Consider the following 20,847-nt stretch of genomic DNA (forward strand, 5'->3'; position numbering starts at 1 on the left):
CTAACAGAAAACGAGTGCGCCCGAAAGGGAAAACCGAGCCGAGCCGCCATTTTGAATCCTCATTCACGGCTGTAATGCAGATGGCTTCCTCCTCGGTATACAAGTGCACTTCCATGGCAGGAAAAAAACTACATTTTGCTGCTTATGTAGTCCCCTATTTATACAAATAGGAGTCATTCAGGATTCAGCCATGTTTTTGCTCGGCGTTAGCAACAGTTACAGGTTTTTAGCTTTCTCCTGAAATGTTTTCTTTTATTTCTTCTTCCTCAGGGTAGTAAAACTCACTTTCGCTGTGAACACTGTTGTTCTCGCTATCCATGCTGTAAAATTAATGCTATTCTCCTGAGAAATGCGAAAATAAATGTTGACAAAAATTGCTACTATGTTTGTTGTTGTTGTGAACGAGCGAGTTGCCAGAGGTCCGTAACTGGGGTCCGTACCGTAGGATACGGACCCGCTCGCCAGCCAATCAGAGCGCCGGATTTGATGGAAACCGGACCGCGAAAAAATAAATAGTATTATGTGGTAAACAAAGTGTTAAACAGCAAAACATGTTTCATATTTTACCTTGATGACACTTTGCACTCTATTGGTATTATCTTAACCAGCTTTATGAGGTAGTCACCCACCTGGAATACTTTTCAATTAACAAAAGTTAATTAGTGGATGAGTTTCTTGCCTTCTTAATGCTTTTGAGATTAAATAGTAAATAATAAAAAATACAGTAAATAGCCCTATTCAACACCACAACTGTAGTCATTCATATTATGTCAAGGACCGCTCGACTAAGTAAAGAGAAACGACATCCGTCATTACTTTAAGTCACGAAGTGTCTCTTAATTAATACAAATAAAGAAAAACATTGAATTAGGAGTGTGTCTAAACTTTTGACTGGATCTGTATATTATTAGTATAAATTGCATTTGGGTCATTACACATGATCGTTTTTAGCATGCTGTGGCCACACCGTGTATTTACTCCCAAATGCTTCCTTGAAAAACTGCAGCCTTTTCAAACGGGACATTGTTTGCCTGAAGGGTGCAAGAGCCGCCTAAAAATGCTGCCTACATAGACGGCCTCTTCACAAATAAGACAGTAGGGATAATGGTGGTATTTTCAAGTGTCGCAGTTCAACAGTTTCCTGTCCTGGAGGGCCAGGTGCTTTTCCTGCTCAGACACCTGGTCCAGCTCAATTGAGGATCCTTCATCGACTATTATTTTACTCTTTCTACTATTATACTATTATTTGAATATCGTGAATGTTGAATATCGCTGTTTACACCACAACTTGACAGATGGCTTTGTGATTTGCGGTTTCTCGGTAGCATGACAAAGTGTTGTGACGAGAGAAGGGGGAAAAAAAAGACGCTGGTGAGGGAACACCGTTTGTTTGTAATTGTTATATCTAGCTTCATCTGAGAGAAGGCAAGATTAAATTGAATTATGAGCCGATGAAACAAAAAATGTTGCTGCGATATAAAAGGAGTGAAAGACTTCAAGACGTGCTGTCTGCCAGGGACTGCACACAGCGGCCTCTGACCACCATTTTTCTTTTCGTTTCCCGTCAGGTCTCACCCTAGTGTGCTCCAGGCTTCGGCTTGGAGGTCCCAACCGCCAAAATTGATCCCAGCAGCTGGAGCGGCAGCGAAAGTCCTGCCGAGGACATGGAGAGGATGAGCGACTCGGCCGAGAAGCCCATAGACAACGACGCTGAGGGTGTGTGGAGCCCTGACATCGAGCAGAGCTTCCAGGAAGCGCTCGCCATCTACCCACCCTGTGGCCGTCGTAAGATCATCCTCTCTGATGAAGGCAAGATGTACGGTAAGACCTCTGGTTCCATTCAGGGAACATTCCCAATGAAATTCGTCCAATGGCATTCATGTGGCCTGGACCTACCTCCAATTTGCTGGGCACCACGAGGGGACGTTCTAAGGGTTATGAGGAATTAGATGGAGGGAACAATGAGACGATGAATGTGAGAATAATTCAGTCGATGAATTAATGCTCGCCGGTCTGGCTCCTGCACACTTCAGTTTCCAACAGATGAGTCTCAGGATGAGTGGTGGAACGGTTAGAGGTCCGGCTTAGACTTACTAGTGATGGACATTGGGAAGAAGAAAAAAAAAAATTGAACGATCAGTAAAGCCAATTTGGTTTAAATAGAGCTGATTCGTTAAAGCAATAATGTCCACAGCTATCGGAGAAAGAATGAGACTAATCGTCAGTCAGTAAATTAATGTGTTAGCCTCTGAGGACTTCAGCAGCAGTATTTATTCGCTGGCCGTTATGGAGAGCTCGGAGTCTATAAGTAAAGCAGCATGAACTATTAGTCAGGAGCAGATGGCACCACGGCTGCCACCAGCTGTGCCCCCCACCTCCCCCAAACTCTCATCCACCCCCTTTTCCAAAAACCCTGGCTGGGTGATGTCATGGAAAGAGGGCATATTTCCTTGCGTAGTCTCTCTGTGCCCGTCAGTGTCAAGTGAAAGCTGAAGGCTCTCGGGGGACGTCCTTTGCAGCTGTCATGTGACCTCTCCGGCCAAATGAAATGTAATGTTTAGGAGTCGCAGCGATGGCTCTCAGCTGCCGCTACAAAGAGGTTTTCAGCACACACATGCACTGCAGCCCCTCCTCCTTCTCCTTGTACACCAGGAGTGCCAGAGAAACTCACTCACACTCTCTCCCTCTGCCTCGGATTAAAGCATGACAAATGGTTTGGCCTGGCGAGTTTTAAATGATTAACGGCAAGTACAAGAGCCGCCAGTGCTCACTGATTTAGAGATAGCAGGGGTGTGTTTTTTTTTTCCCCCTTTTTAAATAATAAATAAATAAAAGGAAGAGGTTTCTGTGCCACTATATGCGAGACACAAAATAAACATGAAAGAAAAATATAATCTGTAAAATACTGAGTAAAAAAAGATCAAAATGCACAGACAAACATAATAAATAAGTAAATGAATGAAAAAATAAATGGACAAATAAATAAGTGGATGCTATTTCTACAAAATGGATAATGGTTCAAAATATTTATAAATGTATATTTATAAAACGTTATTTTTTTATATGTAATAAAATGTACATAATATATACAGAAAAATAAAATATAAATATTAAATAAATGCATTCCAATTAGATTATTTATAATAAATAAATAAATAAATAAATACAAATTATATTTATATAATAGGATGCAATTAATTGTGTCTCAAGTATTAATCAGAAATCTGTCAGGGAATTGTTTTTAATTAAGAAGTATTAATTGTAATAAAATATTACTGTATTATTATTATTATTATTATTATTATTGTAATAAAAGAAGTAATGAGGGTGATACGATAAACAGCTCAGTGTTGTGTTGTCATCGTGCTGTTTTAAGTGTGTCTAGGTGTTTGTGGACGTTTTGTGCTCGTCTCGATTCGCCGTGACCCGTTAGGCTGTGCTAGGATCGAGCAGAGGTCAGCTGTGCCAGATGTTCAGAGTGTCTGGTTGCATGTGCACTCAACAGCCTTTCCCTCACTACTGCCTTCGTAGTGACAGACATTTGAAATGACCTGAAAACCTCCGTATCGGTGTGAACAGAGCGTAAAGCAGTCGTCGCATTTACTCAGTGACGCAAGTTTGTGTGCAGAGGAAAAAAAAAGAACGACCAGTAAGCAGAGGTGTGCTTCTTTTTTTTTTGGAGTGATGAGGTGGAGCATAGATATAGGGGCAGAGAGGGCAGGTCTGAAAGGCAGAGTGTGGGCGTTGTTTTTGTTCCGGCACCGTGCCATTCTTTCACTGCCGAAACTAGTTTGGCGGGAGCGGCGGAGAGCTGAAGGCGGCAGATTGCGGCTCGGCGCTCTTTGTAGGGGCCGGGCTCGTCTTTCAGCCATGCAGCTGTCGCTAGGCTCCTACTGCCAAAACCATCGCACTGTGAACTGTGACCCATGCACTCACTCAAGCATTAACAAGGGCCGTTACAACTGTCAAAACAAGCGGGGCCGTCTGTCAGCGGGGAGGCAGAGCAAATTAAAAATCCAGGATTTGTTAATATATTTTATGCCTGCAAATCACAGAAAGGGCCAGCACCTGTACTGTGCATGTCAGTGTCATTCATACAAACCAGAGCTGCTGCATAAATCGCTGCATGATATTTTAAAGACCTTGTAGTTTCAAACATTTATTACTACATTCAGATTTAGAATTCAGTATTAAATGTTGAGTATTTCTGTAAGAAAATAAAAAACTGAACCAGTGACCCCCTGGCTAAGACGAGCTCTGGGAATCTTCAGAACCCACGTTGAAAAGAAAACATGCAAATCATGAAGAGTCCTTCACAAAGCGCTAACATTTTAACCGGGAACAAAATGTTGAACACCTTTTCCTTGTATTTCTTCCATTTAAATAAAAGAAAACACATGAATTGTTTTCAATCAACAGGTTACTCGTGAGGTGAAGTGCTTCTGCAGTCCAAACCATGCTAGCTCAGTGGCTAGCTCCTCTTGGATGGCTAATTCTACTGAACATAGATTATAAGTCGACTTTGTCTGTACTGCCTTGTAAATGTAGTTGTTGCGTGTCACATTTGTGTAATCGCCACAGCTGGGATTCGAGGATGTTGTGATATCCTGAAAGGTTTAGCTGCAGCATCTGTATACGAAGCTAACTAGAGCGGCGGCTACAATTATCGACACCTTAACGATCTTTTGGCTGTTGCAAAAGTAGAAAAGACTTTCAATACATAAATTGTGCACGAATAATTACTCAAACTTCCACTGGGAAAAAATGAGTTGATTCCCTATTACTTAGTGTATCAGGTCACATGACACCGTTCCATAATTATCGACACCTTTGTCCACAGTTATCGACACTGTTCCACAATTATCGACACCTTTATCCACAGTTATCGACACTGATCCACAATTATCAACACCTTTGTCCACAGTTATTGACACTGTTCCACAATTATCGACACCTTTGTCCACAGTTATCGACACTGTTCCACAATTATCGACACCTTTGTCCACAGTTATCGGCAGTGTTCCACAATTATCGACACCTTTGTCCACAGTTATCGACACCTGTTCCACAATTATCGACACCTTTGTCCACAGTTATTGACACTGTTCCACAATTATTGACACCTTTGTCCACAGTTATCAACACTGTTCCACAATCATCGACACCTTTGTCCACAGTTAGACACCTTTGTCCACAGTTATCGACACTGTTCCACAATTATCGACACCTTTGTCCACAGTTATCGACACTGTTCCACAATTATTGACACTAGAGGTCTGCGCGGGTCGGATTTTTCAGTCCCGCCCGCGCCCGCATTGTGCAGTCCCACTCCCGCCCGCGCCCGCAAAGAATTGATTTTCAGTCCCGCTCCCGCCCGCACCCACAAAAAAATTATGATTTTCAGTCCCGCTCCCGCCCGTGAATCGCACATTTTTATCATATGAGAAACCATTGTAATTCTCTGATCAGCATAAAAAAGTGAATAGGCTTGCTTTGTACCAATGGTGTTTTGTGTGTGTGTGTGTGTGTGTGTGTGTGTGTTTTTTTAATTACAAAGCAGAGCTAGTAAGAGAAGTGAATTGATTTACTGCTTGAGTTAGTCTACAACTTTAGTCAGAGAGACATGTTACACAGTGACGGTAGGCTTGACTCAATGCTATCCCAGAAATCCTTCCTGTAATATGCAAATTTGGTCGCCTCTGATTGGACAGCCAAATTTGCATATTACAGGAAGGATTTCTGGGATAGTATTGAGTCAAGCCTACCGTCACTGTGTAACATGTCTCTCTGACTAAAGTTGTAGACTAACGCAAGCCGTAAATCACTTCACTCATGGTTCTTTTGCTAGCTGGGTGTGAACTGCGAGTTATTAGAGTGATCAAAGGATTTCCCGTTAGGGTGATCAATGGCAAATTTAAGATGCTATTCCTCTCTGCAAATTTAGGCATCTTAAAATGTTTTTATTAATGCCAAATAAAATATCCAGCATAAATTATATATGATAGACCTAAATTAGTAATTTATACATTTTATTTCAAACACATTTTTAGTTAGCGGGACTGCAGCTTATCACGGCTCCCGCCCGCGCCACATATGTGCACTCCCGCTCCCGCCCGCGCGCGCATATGTGCACTTCCTGTCCCGCCCGCACCCGCAATGAGCTTTCAAAATTTGTCCCGCGCCGCACTGCTTTGCGGCGGGTCCCGTGGGACCCGCCGCAGTTATCGACACTGTTCCACAATTATCGACACCTTTGTCCACAGTTATCGACACTGTTCCACAATCATCGACACCTTTGTCCACAGTTATCGACACCTTTGTCCATAGTTATCGACACTGTTCCACAATTATTGACACCTTTGTCCACAGTTATTGACACTGTTCCACAATTATCGGCACCTTTGTCCACAGTTATCGACACTGTTCCACAATTATTGACACCTTTGTCCACAGTTATCGACACCTTTGTCCACAGTTATCGACACCTTTGTCCACAGTTATCGACACCTTTGTCCACAGTTATCGACACTGTTCCACAATTATTGACACCTTTGTCCACAATCATCGACACCTTTGTCCACAATCATCGACACCTTTGTCCACAGTTATCGACACCTTTGTCCACAGTTATCGACACTGGTCCACAGTTATCGACACCTTTGTCCACAGTTATCGACACTTTTATCCACAATTAATAATAATAATAATAATAATAATAATAATAATATGTTCAATTTATATAGCGCCTTTCTCAAAACCCAAGGTCGCTTTACAATAATAGGCGGAAAAAAGAAAAGAAAAAAGTCCACCAAATAGAGGTCAGGACATCGTTCCAGTGGTGTAGCAGCCACAGTCCCACCAAAAGGCGCACAAAACCAAGTCCCACATCTCCAGCACAGCCACCGTGACGCCGCCAGCAACATCACTCAGAACACCACGCCATGGATCCACAAAGCGAGCACAGAAGCACCGCCACGCAGAGCGCTGGTGTGTCCCAAACTGCCTGCACAGCCGCCGCGACGCCACCGAGCAACATCGCTCGGAACATCACACCAAGCATTAAAGCACAGAGTGCTGGACAACCACGATGTTAAAATGAGCAACGAGCTCACTGCAGTCCATAGCTGGGAGCACAGGCATCACCCACGGCGAACCAAGGCCTGGAGGGAACCGACGCCCAAAACTGGGTCCGGAGCTACACCACAACCAGCGGACAAAACGCTCAAACAAACGTCAAACACAGAAAAAAGAAAAAAAATTAAAATAAAAAAGGAGAGAACAATTATTGACACCTTTGTCCACAGTTATCGACACCGTTCCACAATTATCGACATCTAGACGATGATTTATAATAAAATAATCGGTATGTGATATTAAGTTAACAAAACATAGTTTTTATTTAAAATTTGTTTGACATTTATATTTAGTACAAAATATCTGTTCGATAAATATATTACTGTTGGTGTTTACGTAAATGTGGAAGTAATTCTCATGTTTGTAAACAAATGAACTGATAATGTTGAACCTGTGACAGAAAATCTTTTTGTTCCACTTTCTACCCACTGTCTCAGTATCTTCGTAGATCACATTTTGTTAATCATTCGTTGTTTGTATTAATGTCTAGTTTTATAGTTTACCAATAAATATCAACAGGCAATTGAGATTGTAACCACATGAAAATCCAGGTCAAAGGTCGCATGTCATTCCTCGAACCAAAACTGTAGGTACCTTGTTGTCAGTCTAGGTCATCCTAAACTTGTTCTGTTATACTTTGGTACATATTTATAGTGTTAAAATAGATCTATTAAATCTGAATATTTCAAGCATGTAATATTTAATACGCTCTGAATTTAATTCAGGTCTAATTCTATTTATTGCAATCGGATTCCAAATACTCTATAAACATTCCATTTTTCCCTCTTTTCCACCAAATCAGTTCCAGGGCTGGTTCGGGGCCAGTGCTGGTGCTGGTTCACAACTCGTTCAACTTGCGAGCCAGCTGAGAACCAGTTTGCTTTTCCATAGCTCACGGTGCTAAGGGAAGCCACGTCATTACGTCGCTGTATACGTCAGTTACGTCGCTACATTTGCATAAACCTTGGCGCGAATATCGAAGCAAAACAACACGGAAGAAGCAGCAGCAACAACAATAATAATAATAATAATAATGGATGACTTCGCGTTTGTACAGCTGCTGCTTCTCGCCGCTTAAAAATGGCGATCTTTCATGGTCTTGTTATTGTTGTTGGTCTTAACAACTCCCCCCCCCCCCCCCCCCCCCCCCGACATAAGCGGTTCTTTCCTCTGGCCCAGTAGAGAGTTGGTGCTAGCCTGGAACTGTTCTTTCTGGCCCCAGAGCCAGTTCTTTGTCAGTGGAAACAGAAAACCTGGTTCCAAACTAAGCACTGGCCCCGAACCAGACCTGGAACTGCTTTGGTGGAAAAGGGGCATTTGTTATGAATCAGAAAAAAATTTGTTATAAATCAGAGCGGGGCGGCACGATGGTGTAGTGGTTAGCGCTGTCGCCTCACGGCAGGAAGGTCCAGGTTCGAGCCCCGTGGCCGGCGAGGGCCTTTCTGTGCGGAGTTTGCACGTTCTCCCCGTGTCCGCGTGGGTTTCCTCCGGGTGCTCCGGTTTCCCCCACAGTCCAAAGACATGCAGGTTAGGTTAACTGGTGACTCTAAATTGACCGTAGGTGTGAATGTGAGTGTGAATGGTTGTCTGTGTCTATGTGTCAGTCCTGTGATGACCTGGCGACTTGTCCAGGGTGTACCCCGCCTTTCGCCCATAGTCAGCTGGGATAGGCTCCAGCTCGCCTGCAACCCTGTAGAAGGATAAAGCGGCTACAGATAATGAGATGAGAGATAAATCAGAGCACTTTTATTTTTTTTAACCCAAAGATCGATCCATAACAGCTGTAAATATCACTTAATTCCACAGGGTGTCGATAATGGTGGATCACTATTATCGACACTTCATGTGACTTCTCAAACGCGCGTTTAGATACAAAATGGCGACTGTCAATTGAAAGAATAAGAAACAAAGTAGGTTTTGACAAGGAGATCATGAAATATCAGTGAGTTTGATCAGTAAAAACATGCCCATGATCTTTCCACCATACTCACCTGCGATGATAACGTCCGGGTTTTTCTCAAATTGCTGATCGTGCTGAAAAAAATTCCGTCTCAGGTAAAGAGCTGCATCATCAGACGACGAGATCAAAGGGCGAGGCGGGTCTTCCGGTTGATTAATTAACCAATAATAACTGTTGTAACTGAAACTCACCTTTGTAAAACTGTTTTTTATTGGTAAATTTAAAAAGGTGTCGATAATTATGGACTGTCGATAACTAACTGTAGCCGCCGCTCTAGATAACTGAAGAGAATAGCAAATTGTATTAGTCGATATGCACATGCTAGTGGAATTAGCTGTTATTAAATAAATAAGTGAGACTATAACAATGCAAAATGAAAGGTTTGAAATACTGAAATTCCACTTGCCTTGTACAGAGGCAAGTTAGGTAGCGTTGGTGATTGTAGAGTATCTGGAACAGCTGCATGATATGACACTTTCCAAAATGTATACATAGAGTACCAGTCAAAAGTTTGGGCACACCTTCTAATTCAATGTTTTTTCTTTGTTTTTATGAATTAAAAAACACGTCATGTCTTAAAGTAATGATGGATGTCGTTTCTCTTTACTTACTCGAGCGGTTCTTGACATAATATGAATGACTACAGTTGTGGTGTTGGACTGAGCTATTTACTGTATTTTTATTATTTGCTATTTACTGTTTGATATCAAACGCATTAAGAAGGCAAGAAATTAGACTAATTAACTTTTGACGAGGCACAGCGGTCAATTGAAAAGCATTCCAGGTGACTACCTCATGAAGCTGGTTAAGATGATGCCAATAGATAGTTTTCACATGACGTCACAGAGTCGGGGATTCCCTAGTGGCGGCCATCTTGCGGGTCAAGCTTACCGTACGGGTGACTGAGCACACATTGTAATGCGCGAGTACAAAGTCTTCAAAAGAACCCAAGCAGGCTATTTAAAGCTAGCAATGGTGCACACCTGTTGTATTCACGGCTGTCGTAATAGGTCAGATGATGACGTCAAGCGGAGCTTTTATGGAATTCCCACTGTACGGGAGCACGAAGGCGAGCAAACAAACTCAGCATACAAAGGAGAAATCTATGGCTTGCGAGAATCAACCGCAAGGATTATCAGCCTTCCAAACACAGCAAAGTCTGCTCCGATCATTTTATAAGTGGTAAGTTGTTTAAATAAAAAATCAATTGTGTTTAAGTTTGTTTTTGGAAACCAAAACATCATGTGAACACTGTCTGGAGAATGCCTAACTGGAACCGCTGAGTGTACGTTTACATTGTAATGTACACTTAATATCGCTCGTTTGTCACGTTTCTGTTTGAAACTTGTCACTGCATTCACGCAAGGGTCTCATCTCATCTCATTATCTCTAGCCGCTTTATCCTGTTCTACAGGGTCGCAGGCAAGCTGGAGCCTATCCCAGCTGACTACGGGCAAAAGGCGGGGTACACCCTGGACAAGTCGCCAGGTCATCACAGGGCTGACACACAGACACAGACAACCATTCACACTCACATTCACACCTACGGTCAATTTAGAGTCACCAGTTAACCTAACCTGCATGTCTTTGGACTGTGGGGGAAACCGGAGCACCCGGAGGAAACCCACGCGGACACGGGGAGAACATGCAAACTCCACACAGAAAGGCCCTCGCCGGCCACGGGGCTCGAACCCGGACCTTCTTGCTGTGAGGCGACAGTGCTAACCACTACACCACCGTGCCGCCCACGCAAGGGTCATTTTTGAAAAACATTTGAGGTCTATTCTGTATGATTTGATTTGTGTTTGGGATGCAAACAGCGCGCCTTTTGGCGGATGCCGCCTGAATTGCGCAGATCCGATTTTTTTTTAGGGGGGGCGTTGGAGTGTCTGATTATAATTTCAAAGTAAATTCTGTATTAAAATTACTAAATAAGCAAATCCGTTACAGTCCATGAAACAGGAAGTATAAGGATGAGAAAAAAAAACGGTTTAAATCGGAAAGCTGCGCACATTTGCGCAGCCCGAGCGGTGTGCAGGACTGCGCAAATGTGCGCAGCTTTCCGATTTAAACTGTTTTTTTCTCATCCTTATACTTCCTGTTTCATGGACTGTAATGGATTTGCTTATTTAGTCATTTTAATACAGAATTTACTTTGAAATTATAATCAGACACTCCAACGCCCCCCCTAAAAAAAAAAAAATCGGATCTGGGCGATTCAGGCGGCATCCGCCAAAAGGCACGCTGTGAATATATAAAGTTGTATATATCAGACAGCCTTTAAAGTTTGATGAAGTCAGTTTCAGGCTTTGGAGCAGGCTTTGGCAGTTTCAGGCTTTGGCAGCCCTGCATAGTCACTTGAAAATGCATCTTTGTCCACTTCGTAGGGGTCAATTCCCCCAATCAAGGCCAGTTTGGCTGCATACCGTTGTCGTGAGATGTCGTCTAATGTATCTATATACTTCTGTTTGCTTGATTTTGCCGACATTGATCTTTATTTTAGAAAACTGACTATATAGCTTCATAAATTCGTCCGAGATAACGTAGCCGGTAGTGGCGATGGTCCGTTTTGTTTGCCCCGCAAGATGGCAGCTGGGGGGCGTTCCCCGGAATGCCGTGACGTCAGTGAAAACTATCTATAGTGTGTAAAGCGTCATCAAGGTAAACACTGGCTGCTTTGAAGAATCTAAAATATGAAATGTATTTTTTAACACTTTTTTTTTGTTTTCCATATGTCATAGTTTTGATGTCTTCAGTACTGTTCTACAATGTAGAAAATAGTCACAATACAGAAAAACCTATAAATGAGTCGGGGTGTACAAACTTCTGATCAGCATTCTATATATCCTGGCTCTTTTAAATGAGATTAAAGGTATTAAGAAAGCTTTTTAAATCGTGTATTCTTTCTCGAGAATATCACATGCATTAGCCTATTCTAGATGTTTCTCTTTTCTGCCGTGTTACCGTAAGTACTTTTCTAACGACTCTTTGTACTTTTTTCAGGAAGTAAAAGGTGCACAGTCGGGTACAAATACTACAAATCAAGCCCGAGTTTTGTTATGTGTTGTAAGTTAATGTCTGACTGCAGTCATCTTGTGACGGAGTGTGTGATTTTATAGCCTAAATTAGTCAAAGATGACACCCTTCGCGACCTCACACCGCGTCTTGATCATTAGTTTCACTGTTGCTCAACCTTTGTGGTCATTCCGATAATGAGAACTCTCTTCATTTACTTTACTGGAATTATAAGATAAGATCCACTTTATTCATCCCTCGGTGGGGGGATTTACATGTTCCAGCAGCTCACAGAGAGAAAGAGTCAGGAATAAACAGTAACAAAATAACTAGTGCGATAAAAGAGTAAAAAAAAAAAAAAGTAATAAAATAAATAACAAAGTAAAAACACAGGCCATGTACGGTATGTAATGTACACAACAAAATAAGAAAGGAACTTAAATAAGAGTGGTGGCATGGTGGTGTAGTGGTTAGCACTGTCGCCTCACAGCAAGAAGGTCCTGGGTTCGATCCCAGCGGCTGGCGAGGGCCTTTCTGTGTGGAGTTTGCATGTTCTCCCTGTGTCTGCATGGGTTTGCTCTGGTTTCCCCCAAAGACATGCAGGTTAGGTTAATTGGTGGCTCTAAAGTGAGTGTGAATGGTTGTGTGTCTGGGATGACCTGGTGACTTGTCCAGGGTGTACCCTGCCTCTCACCCATAGTCAGCTGAGATACACTATATTGCCAAAAGTATTTGCTCACCCATCCAAATTATCGGAATCAGGTGTTCCAATCACTTCCATGGCCACAGGTGTATAAAATCAAGCACCTAGGCATGCAGACTGTTTTTACAGTTTGGAGCTGGCCCCTTCCTCTTCCAACATGACTGTGCACCAGTGCACAAAGCAAGGTCCATAAAGACATGGATGACAGAGTCTGGTGTGGATGAACTTGACTGGCCTGCACAGAGTCCTGACCTTAACCCGGTAGAACACCTTTGAGATGAATTAGAGCGGAGACTGAGAGCCAGGCCTTCTCGTCCAACATCAGTGTGTGACCTCACAAATGCGCTTCTGGAAGAATGGTCAAAAATTCCCATAAACACACTCCTAAACCTTGTGGACAGCCTTCCCAGAAGAGTTGAAGCTGTTCTAGCTGCAAAGGGTGGACCAACGTCATATTGAACCCTATGGATTAGGAATGGGATGTCACTTAAGCTCATATGTGAGTCAAGGCAGGTGAGCGAATACTTTTGGCAATATAGTGTAGGCTCCAGCTTGCCAGCGACCCTGCACAGGATAAGTGGCTACAGATAATGGATGGATGGATGGATGGATGGATGAACAAGAATTGGCAAAGTTATTAGATTGTGAAATGATGTCACATTTTTTTTGAAACACCCTGTATAACTAACGAGGATGGGATATGTGTGTAAAGTAACCAATAAATGACAAACACAGCCTATGGACAGAATTGTGCACAACAATTATGAGAGTGAGACATGAATAAGAAAATATTTGTAAATAAAAAGGAAGCACCAAATAGTAATATTGTTGCACAGCATAAGTAGAAGATGGTGATGAGATACGGACAAAGTGACAAAAAGGTGATGGTGACTTTGAGAAACAGTGCTACGTATTGAAAAGGCTGTCATTGAAAAGTCTGGCAGCAGTTGGGATGAAAGACCTGTGGTCGCATTCCTTCTTGCATCGTGGATGCAGCGGTCTGCTGCTGAAGGAGGTTTATCCAGGTTGCGTTATTGTTTCATAGTAAGTGCTACACATTAGAGGTGTTAAGCAATCACCTTCACCTATCCTCTTCACACTTGCTAGCACATAAGGCCTCCGCACATTTCCTCCATTCAATTCTGTTTGCAGTGGTCACCCGTGCCTCGTCCCATGATCTCCATCCTGCTTCCTTTCGCTCTCTTTCTACTGTACGCCGCCATGTTGTCTTTGGTCAACCTTGTTTCCTTTTTCCCTCCGGTGCCCACGTCAATGCTACATTCATGATGTTACTCCTTTCTTGCCTCAGGATGTGGCCAATCATTTTCCATCTCCTTCGCCTCACTTCCATGCTCAATGCCCTCATGTTAGCCTTTTCCAAGAGCTCTTCAGTGGTGACATGTTGTTCCCATCTAATTCGCAAAATCTGTCTTAGGCATTTATTTTGAAACACGTCTACTATTCTGTTGTCTTCCTTGGTCATCTTCCAGGTCTCGCAACCGTATAGAAGGACTGGTATCACTAGTGTCTCGAACAGTTTCAGTTTAGTTCTTCTTGATATGTTGTTGGATCTCCAGGTCTTTTTTAGCCTCACGAATGCACCTCTGGCTTTGGATAGATGATTCTTTAAATCTTTCATACCACCTCCTTCTTTGCAGACTGTAGCTCCCAGGTAGGTAAATTCCTCAACATCTTCGATATCTTCTCAATCAATGGTTAACTTGTCCTCGTTGCTTGAATTGATTCTTGCTTATGTTGATCTTCAGCCCTACTCGCCTAGCTTCTATGTTCAGTTTATCTACCTTGTCTTGCATCTGTTGTTTGGTGGAAGACAGCAGCGCAATATCATCTGCAAAGTCTAGCTCATCGAGCTTGGAAGTAAATTTCCATCTGATGCCTTTTTCACCCATTCCCAACCATTCTTCTCATCACCCAGTCTAGTGTGATCGTGTTAAGCAATGCCACTACAGTGGTGCTTGAAAGTTTGTGAACCCTTTAGAATTTTCTATATTTCTGCATAAATGTGACCTAAAACATCATCAGATTTTCACACAAGTCCTAAAAGTAGATAAAGAAAACCCAGTTAAACAAATGAGACAAAAATATTAGACTTGGTCATTTATTTATTGAGGAAAATGATCCAATATTACATATCTGTGAGTGGCAAAAGTATGTGAACCTCTAGGATTAGCAGTTAATTTGAAGATGAAATTAGAGTCAGGTGTTTTCAATCAATGGGATGACAATCAGGTGTGAGTGGGCACCCTATTTTATTTAAAGAACAGGGATCTATCAAAGTCTGATCTTCACAACACATCTTTGTGGAAGTGTATCATGGCACGAACAAAGGAGATTTCTGAGGACCTCAGAAAAAGTGTTGTTGATGCTCATCAGGCTGGAAAAGGTTACAAAACCATCTCTAAAGAGTTTGGACTCCACCAATCCACAGTCAGACAGATTGTGTACAAATGGAGGAAATTCAAGACCATCGCTACCCTCCCCAGGAGTGGTCGACCAACAAAGATCACTCCAAGAGCAAGGCGTGTAATAGTTTGCGAGGTCACAAAGGACCCCGGGTGAACTTCTAAGCAACTGAAGGCCTCTCTCACATTAGCTAATGTTAATGTTCATGAGTCCACCATCAGGAGAACACTGAACAACAATGGTGTGCATGGCAGGTTTGCAAAGAGAAAGCCACTGCTCTCCAAAAAGAGCATTGCTGCTTGTCTGCAGTTTGCTAAAGATCACGTGGACAAGCCAGAAGGCTATTGGAAAAATGTTTTGTGGAGGGATGATATTAAAATAGAACTTTTTGTTTTAAATGAGAAGTGTTATGTTTGGAGAAAGGAAAACACTACATTCCAGCACAAGAACCTTATCCCATCTGTGAAACATGGTGGTGGTGGTAGTATCATGATTTGGGCCTGTTTTGCCGCATCTGGGCCAGGACGGCTTGCCATCGTTGATAGAACAATGAATTCTGAATTGTGCCAGTGAATTCTAAAGGAAAATATCAGGATATCTGTCCATGAACTGAATCTCAAGAGGAAGTGGGTCATGCAGCAAGACAACGACCCTCAGCACACAAGTCATTCTACCAAAGATTAGTTAAAGAAGAATAAAGTTAATGTTTTGGAATGGCCAAGTCAAAGTTCTGACCTTAATCCAATCGAAATGTTGTGGAAGGACCTGAAGCGAGCAGTTCATGTGAGGAAACCCACCAACATCCCAGAGTTGAAGCTGTTCTGTATGGAGGAATGGGATAAAATTCCTCCAAGCCAGTGTGCAGGACTGATCAACAGTTACCGGAAACATTTAGTTGCAGTTATTACTGCACAAGGAGGTCACACCAGATACTGAAAGCAAAGGTTCACATACTTTTGCCACTCACAGATGTGTAATATTGGATAATTTTCCTCAATAAATAAATGACCATGTATAATAATTTTGTCTCATTTGTTTAACTGGGTTCTCTTTATCTACTTTTAGGACTTGTGTGAAAATCTGATGACGTTTTAGATCATATTTATGCAGAAATATAGAAAATTCTAAAGGGTTCACAAACTTTCAAGCACCACTGTACCTTTATCCATCCATTATCCATAACCACTTATCCTGTGTAGGGTCAAGGGCAAGCTGGAGCCTATCCCGGCTGACTATGGGCAAGAAGCAGGGTACACCCTGGACAAGTCGCCGGATCATTGCAGGGCTGACACACAGAGACACACAACCATTCACACTCACACCTACGGTCAATTTAGAGCCACCAGTTAACCTAACCTACATGTCTTTGGGCTGTGGGGGAAACCGGAGCACCCGGAGGAAACCCATGCAGACACAGGGAGAACATGCAAACTCAGCACAGAAAGGCCCTCGTCAGCCACTGGGCTCAAACCGAGAACCTTCTTGCTGTGAGGTGACAGTGCTAACCACTACACCACCGTGCCGCCACTACCTTTATTCATATATCTGTATTGTCTTTATCTTCAAAACTGAAATGGGTGTGGCCTAAACTGGAAGGATTTTTTTTTTGAACCCTACCAATGTGTCCTTGGAAATACTGGAACATACTGGAGGTAGAAATGCCAGCACTGTCAGCATTGTCTGTGAATTCTGGCTCGGACAGTTCCTGAACCTCAGCTACATCACTCGAGTTCTCAACTAGAGATGTTGTATTTCTCATAATATCAACAAACTTGTAGCCTAACTGAATCCACTGTGACCCTCCCTGAGCATATCATTGCTAAGGATGAATGAAAGCTGAACATTCACGTTAATAAACGGCGTCCTTTCTTTGTCCTGTGAGCTTACTTGTTTATACGTGTCTGAAAGTAAAAGCATTTAAAAAAATTTTTTTTTAGGTTGCATCCAATGGGATTCCCAGTCCCGGAGCTCTGGTCACAACCAGATGCCTTTCTGGCTAAAAGGAAAAGCACGCCTCCTGTTTGTATCTCTTTAGTACATATTATCTGTTTATCCTGAATAACGTATTCCTCTTCAGTTACATCCCTTCTATACATATCTGCAACTGTTTAGCTTTATCGTCTCCTATATATCCACATACACATTGTTGTAGGGAAGTAACTGCCGCTCTTCATATTAAATGGCCTCCTTTTTTCTCGGCATCACTATATTGAAATGCTGATTCCGGTGGGCCGTCTCTCCAGAATACCACCGGACCTGACGAGGTCCACTTCAAGTGGCCCTCCATGCTGATGAAGCACATTGATTGGCCCCAGGACACCGTGATCGTTGTTTGCTTCAGGGAGGCGAGGCTTCGGAAACCAGACCACAATCGGTGTCCGCATTTGATAGGCCAGCTGCCGCACTTCTCCCGGCATGCGTTAAGGGGCGGGGGCAGAATAAGGGAGAGATACAGTTATTCGAGCAACAGAAAAAGAGGGATTGCACATGTGCACTCTGCTGTCCTGAGTGCCTTTAAGCCCTTTGTTCCCCTGGCTGAATGCAGTTAATTAGCAACAGTTACTATAGCAACTGCCTCTCGCTTCAAAACAATGTCTAATTTTTTTGTGGCTAAGCTTATCGTACTGTTTACCTGAAGGGCTCACCGCTGGCTCCCTGCCCAGCCTCTGAGGTTAATTGTGACAGCAGCGAAAAAACATCACAACCACTGCTTTGTAGAGAGAGAAGCACAAGGGGAGAAAGGAAGAAAGAGACAAGAACCCTCAGCAGCGAGAGCCGAAGACCTAGCACTTACATAATTCACCTGCTTTGCGAGCCTCCATTCAGCCTGGCCGCAGGCAATTACATACCCTCTGGAGTACATCACTGCACACATGGCCAGATGTGAAACATGACAAGAAAAGCAAAATGGGACATTGAGATCAGAGAAAATGTATTTAATGGAGGTTATTGTGTGTGCAGGAGCACCTTGTGTCAAATTGCTTTGAATAATCCACCCCTTTCACCTGCTGGCTCTAATGTGGCTCGAAGTTTTTAATCAAGTATCTTTTGAAAATTTGACAAGAACTTCTCGCATTTTGATTCTTGAGCTAGGTTTAGACTGTGAGACAATGTTTTTGTCCCGTATAAAAAAGAAGAATTCTTTGGTTGTGACTTGAGATCGTCAGTCTGAGAATGTGTGGCTAGTGTATCCCGAGTGCGATCGACGCTACGAAGCTTGTCAAAACACCACCAACAAGAGGATGGCGTTGGATTGCGAGAAACTCACGGGAAGGCTCCAGATACACTTGCGGTCATGGCAAAACATGCACAAAACATGACAAGAAAACAGCTATTACATCAAGCTCACATTGAAGGACGTTTGTTTAAGCAACCTTGCTTTCTGCACGAGCCAGGCGATGACGTTAGCAGAGAGCATAGGGGTTTTCATTAATCACAGGTCTACCGTTAGAGGATCTTCATTGTATAATCTGATATGAAGAACATGTTATTGCGTAGCATGTTATCAGATTCAGCCAAGATGTTATTGGGATCATCTTAAAACGTTGCTGAAATCCCACCGTCTAGAAACCAGTGTTAGAGAGTCTACTTCCTCAAAGCAGTCTAAATATCACAGTATGTTTTGGATGATGCTCAGGAGCACATGCAGGCTGTTATGATTATTATGTGTGAAAGGACCATCTGTTTCAGGAACTGGGTGCTTTTAGCGGCTGCTATCAGGCCCTGGCCACACGAGCAGTCTTTTACAGTGCATCTGTTTGCTTAGGAGGTGGCGAGTGTTAATCATATCATGCTATTTTTCGACGGCGACCCAAAGCCGTAAGACGTTTTTGCGTCAGGATCAAGGTCCACGCATAATGACCAAGCACGCGTCGGACCTGTTTGCCATGCCGCTTTGATGAGGCATTTGTTTTTGCCCTTCTACTGACACGCCGCACTCTCAGTCATCTCATCAGGGCCAGGCGGCCGTCTCAGACGGGCACTAAGTGGCACTTGGTTTGCAGAGCTGCTGTGGCTCAGTTAAGCGTAATAAGCGAGCCTGGCCTCCCCCGTGGACCGCTGCCGCAAACCCGCCCACCCGCTGCGAGGATAATGAGGAATTCTGGGATCCGCTCAGGCTCCCTCTGCTACCTGCATTCACTCCGTGAATGGAGTCTGGAGAACTTCAGTCTCATACACACTCACACATGCACACACCTCCTATACAATCCCTCGCTTTTATTGGCACGCCATTGTAGCTTGGTAACAGCTCTGTAGTTTTTACACCTGCAAAAGACACGTTTCCAATTACACCGTGATTACTCTTCATCGTGTGAAGATGAGTTACTGGGTGTTTCTCAGTGCAGGCAACAGGTTGGTTAATATAGTTGAAGACACAGTGTTTTGTTTTTTTTTTTATGGTGACAGGTGGATATATCCTTGGCACAGATTCTTATTCGTTCGAGAAAGCAAAAGGAAATTGCATCTGCTTCCAGTTGCACTTGATTTATCATGCATTATTCAACAGTATTAACATGTCTTTAGTCACTCAGCACTTTTTCTTCATGGTTGTATTGTTTTACAATTGAAAACTCTACCACCCGACAAGTTTGTCATTGTGTTGTTTAAACGCATGGCTATTTTATTAGCATCCCAGTTTAACCACTTATGGAAGTCAAAAATCCAGTACTCCAAATGTTCGAGTTTATCAGCACCAGTCATTTTTTTCTTGGTGATATTTTTGTCCATTTGACACTCGAGGCAGGCGGTGATGGGAGTAAAAAACATGGTCCCTTCTGAAAACTCATCCCCAGGTGCTGGTCACACTTCTGTTCTATTATTTCTTATTGTGTATGGTGCAGACCAGTTGATACAACCACCACAACTTTATAACAGGCATCTTAGTTATTTTAACTTGTCTTTTTGACAGCCCCGTTTCCAAAAAAGTTGGGACGCTGTGTAAACTGTAAATAAAAACAATGCGATAATTTGCAAATCATGGAAACCCTATATTTCACTGAAAATAGGACAAAGGCAACATATCAAATGTTGAGATTGAGAAAGTTTGTTTTTTGAAAAATATATGCTCATTTTGAATTTGATGCCAGCAACACATTTTTAAAAAAAGTTGGGACGGGGCAACAAAAGACTGAAAAAGCCAATGTAATGCTAAAAAACTAATTTGGAAATTTGGTAACAGGTCAGTAACATGATTGCATATAAAAAGTGCATCCCAGAGAGGCAAAAATTTTGGGATCACGACATCTATGGTACATAATATCATTAAAAGATTCAGAGAATCTGGAGAAATCTCTGTGTGCAAGAGACAAGGCTGAAAACTGACACTGGACGCCTGTGATCTTCAGGCCCTCAGCCGACACTGCATTAAAAGCAGACACGTGTCTGTAGTGGAAATCACTGTATGGGCTCAGGAACACTTCAGAAAACCATCGTCTGTGAAAACAGTTCACTACTGCATCCACAAATGTAAGTTCAAACCAGATATAAACAATATCCAGAAACATCGCCACCTTCTCTGGGCCCGAGCTGTTTTACGATGGACTGAGGTGAAGTGGAAAATTGTCCTGAGGTAGAAATTCTTTTTAGAAATCATGGACACGACGTCCTCCAG

At 42.8% G+C, this 20,847-nt stretch overlaps 1 protein-coding gene across 12 annotated transcripts in view; it reads left to right on the forward strand.

The window, feature by feature from the left end:
* The window catches only part of tead1b (TEA domain family member 1b), a 166,970-nt gene that overhangs the window by 76,983 nt on the left and 69,140 nt on the right, over positions 1-20,847 (forward strand). For all 12 annotated transcript variants that reach the window (XM_060940967.1, XM_060940962.1, XM_060940968.1 and 9 more), the window contains exon 2: positions 1,569-1,821. In XM_060940967.1, coding sequence (XP_060796950.1) covers positions 1,665-1,821 — 157 coding nt within the window. In that variant the 5' untranslated portion in view covers positions 1,569-1,664. The remainder of the gene's footprint in view (positions 1-1,568; positions 1,822-20,847) is intronic.

Source organism: Neoarius graeffei, chromosome 15, assembly GCF_027579695.1.
Source record: "Neoarius graeffei isolate fNeoGra1 chromosome 15, fNeoGra1.pri, whole genome shotgun sequence".
Taxonomy (NCBI): Eukaryota; Metazoa; Chordata; class Actinopteri; order Siluriformes; family Ariidae; genus Neoarius; species Neoarius graeffei.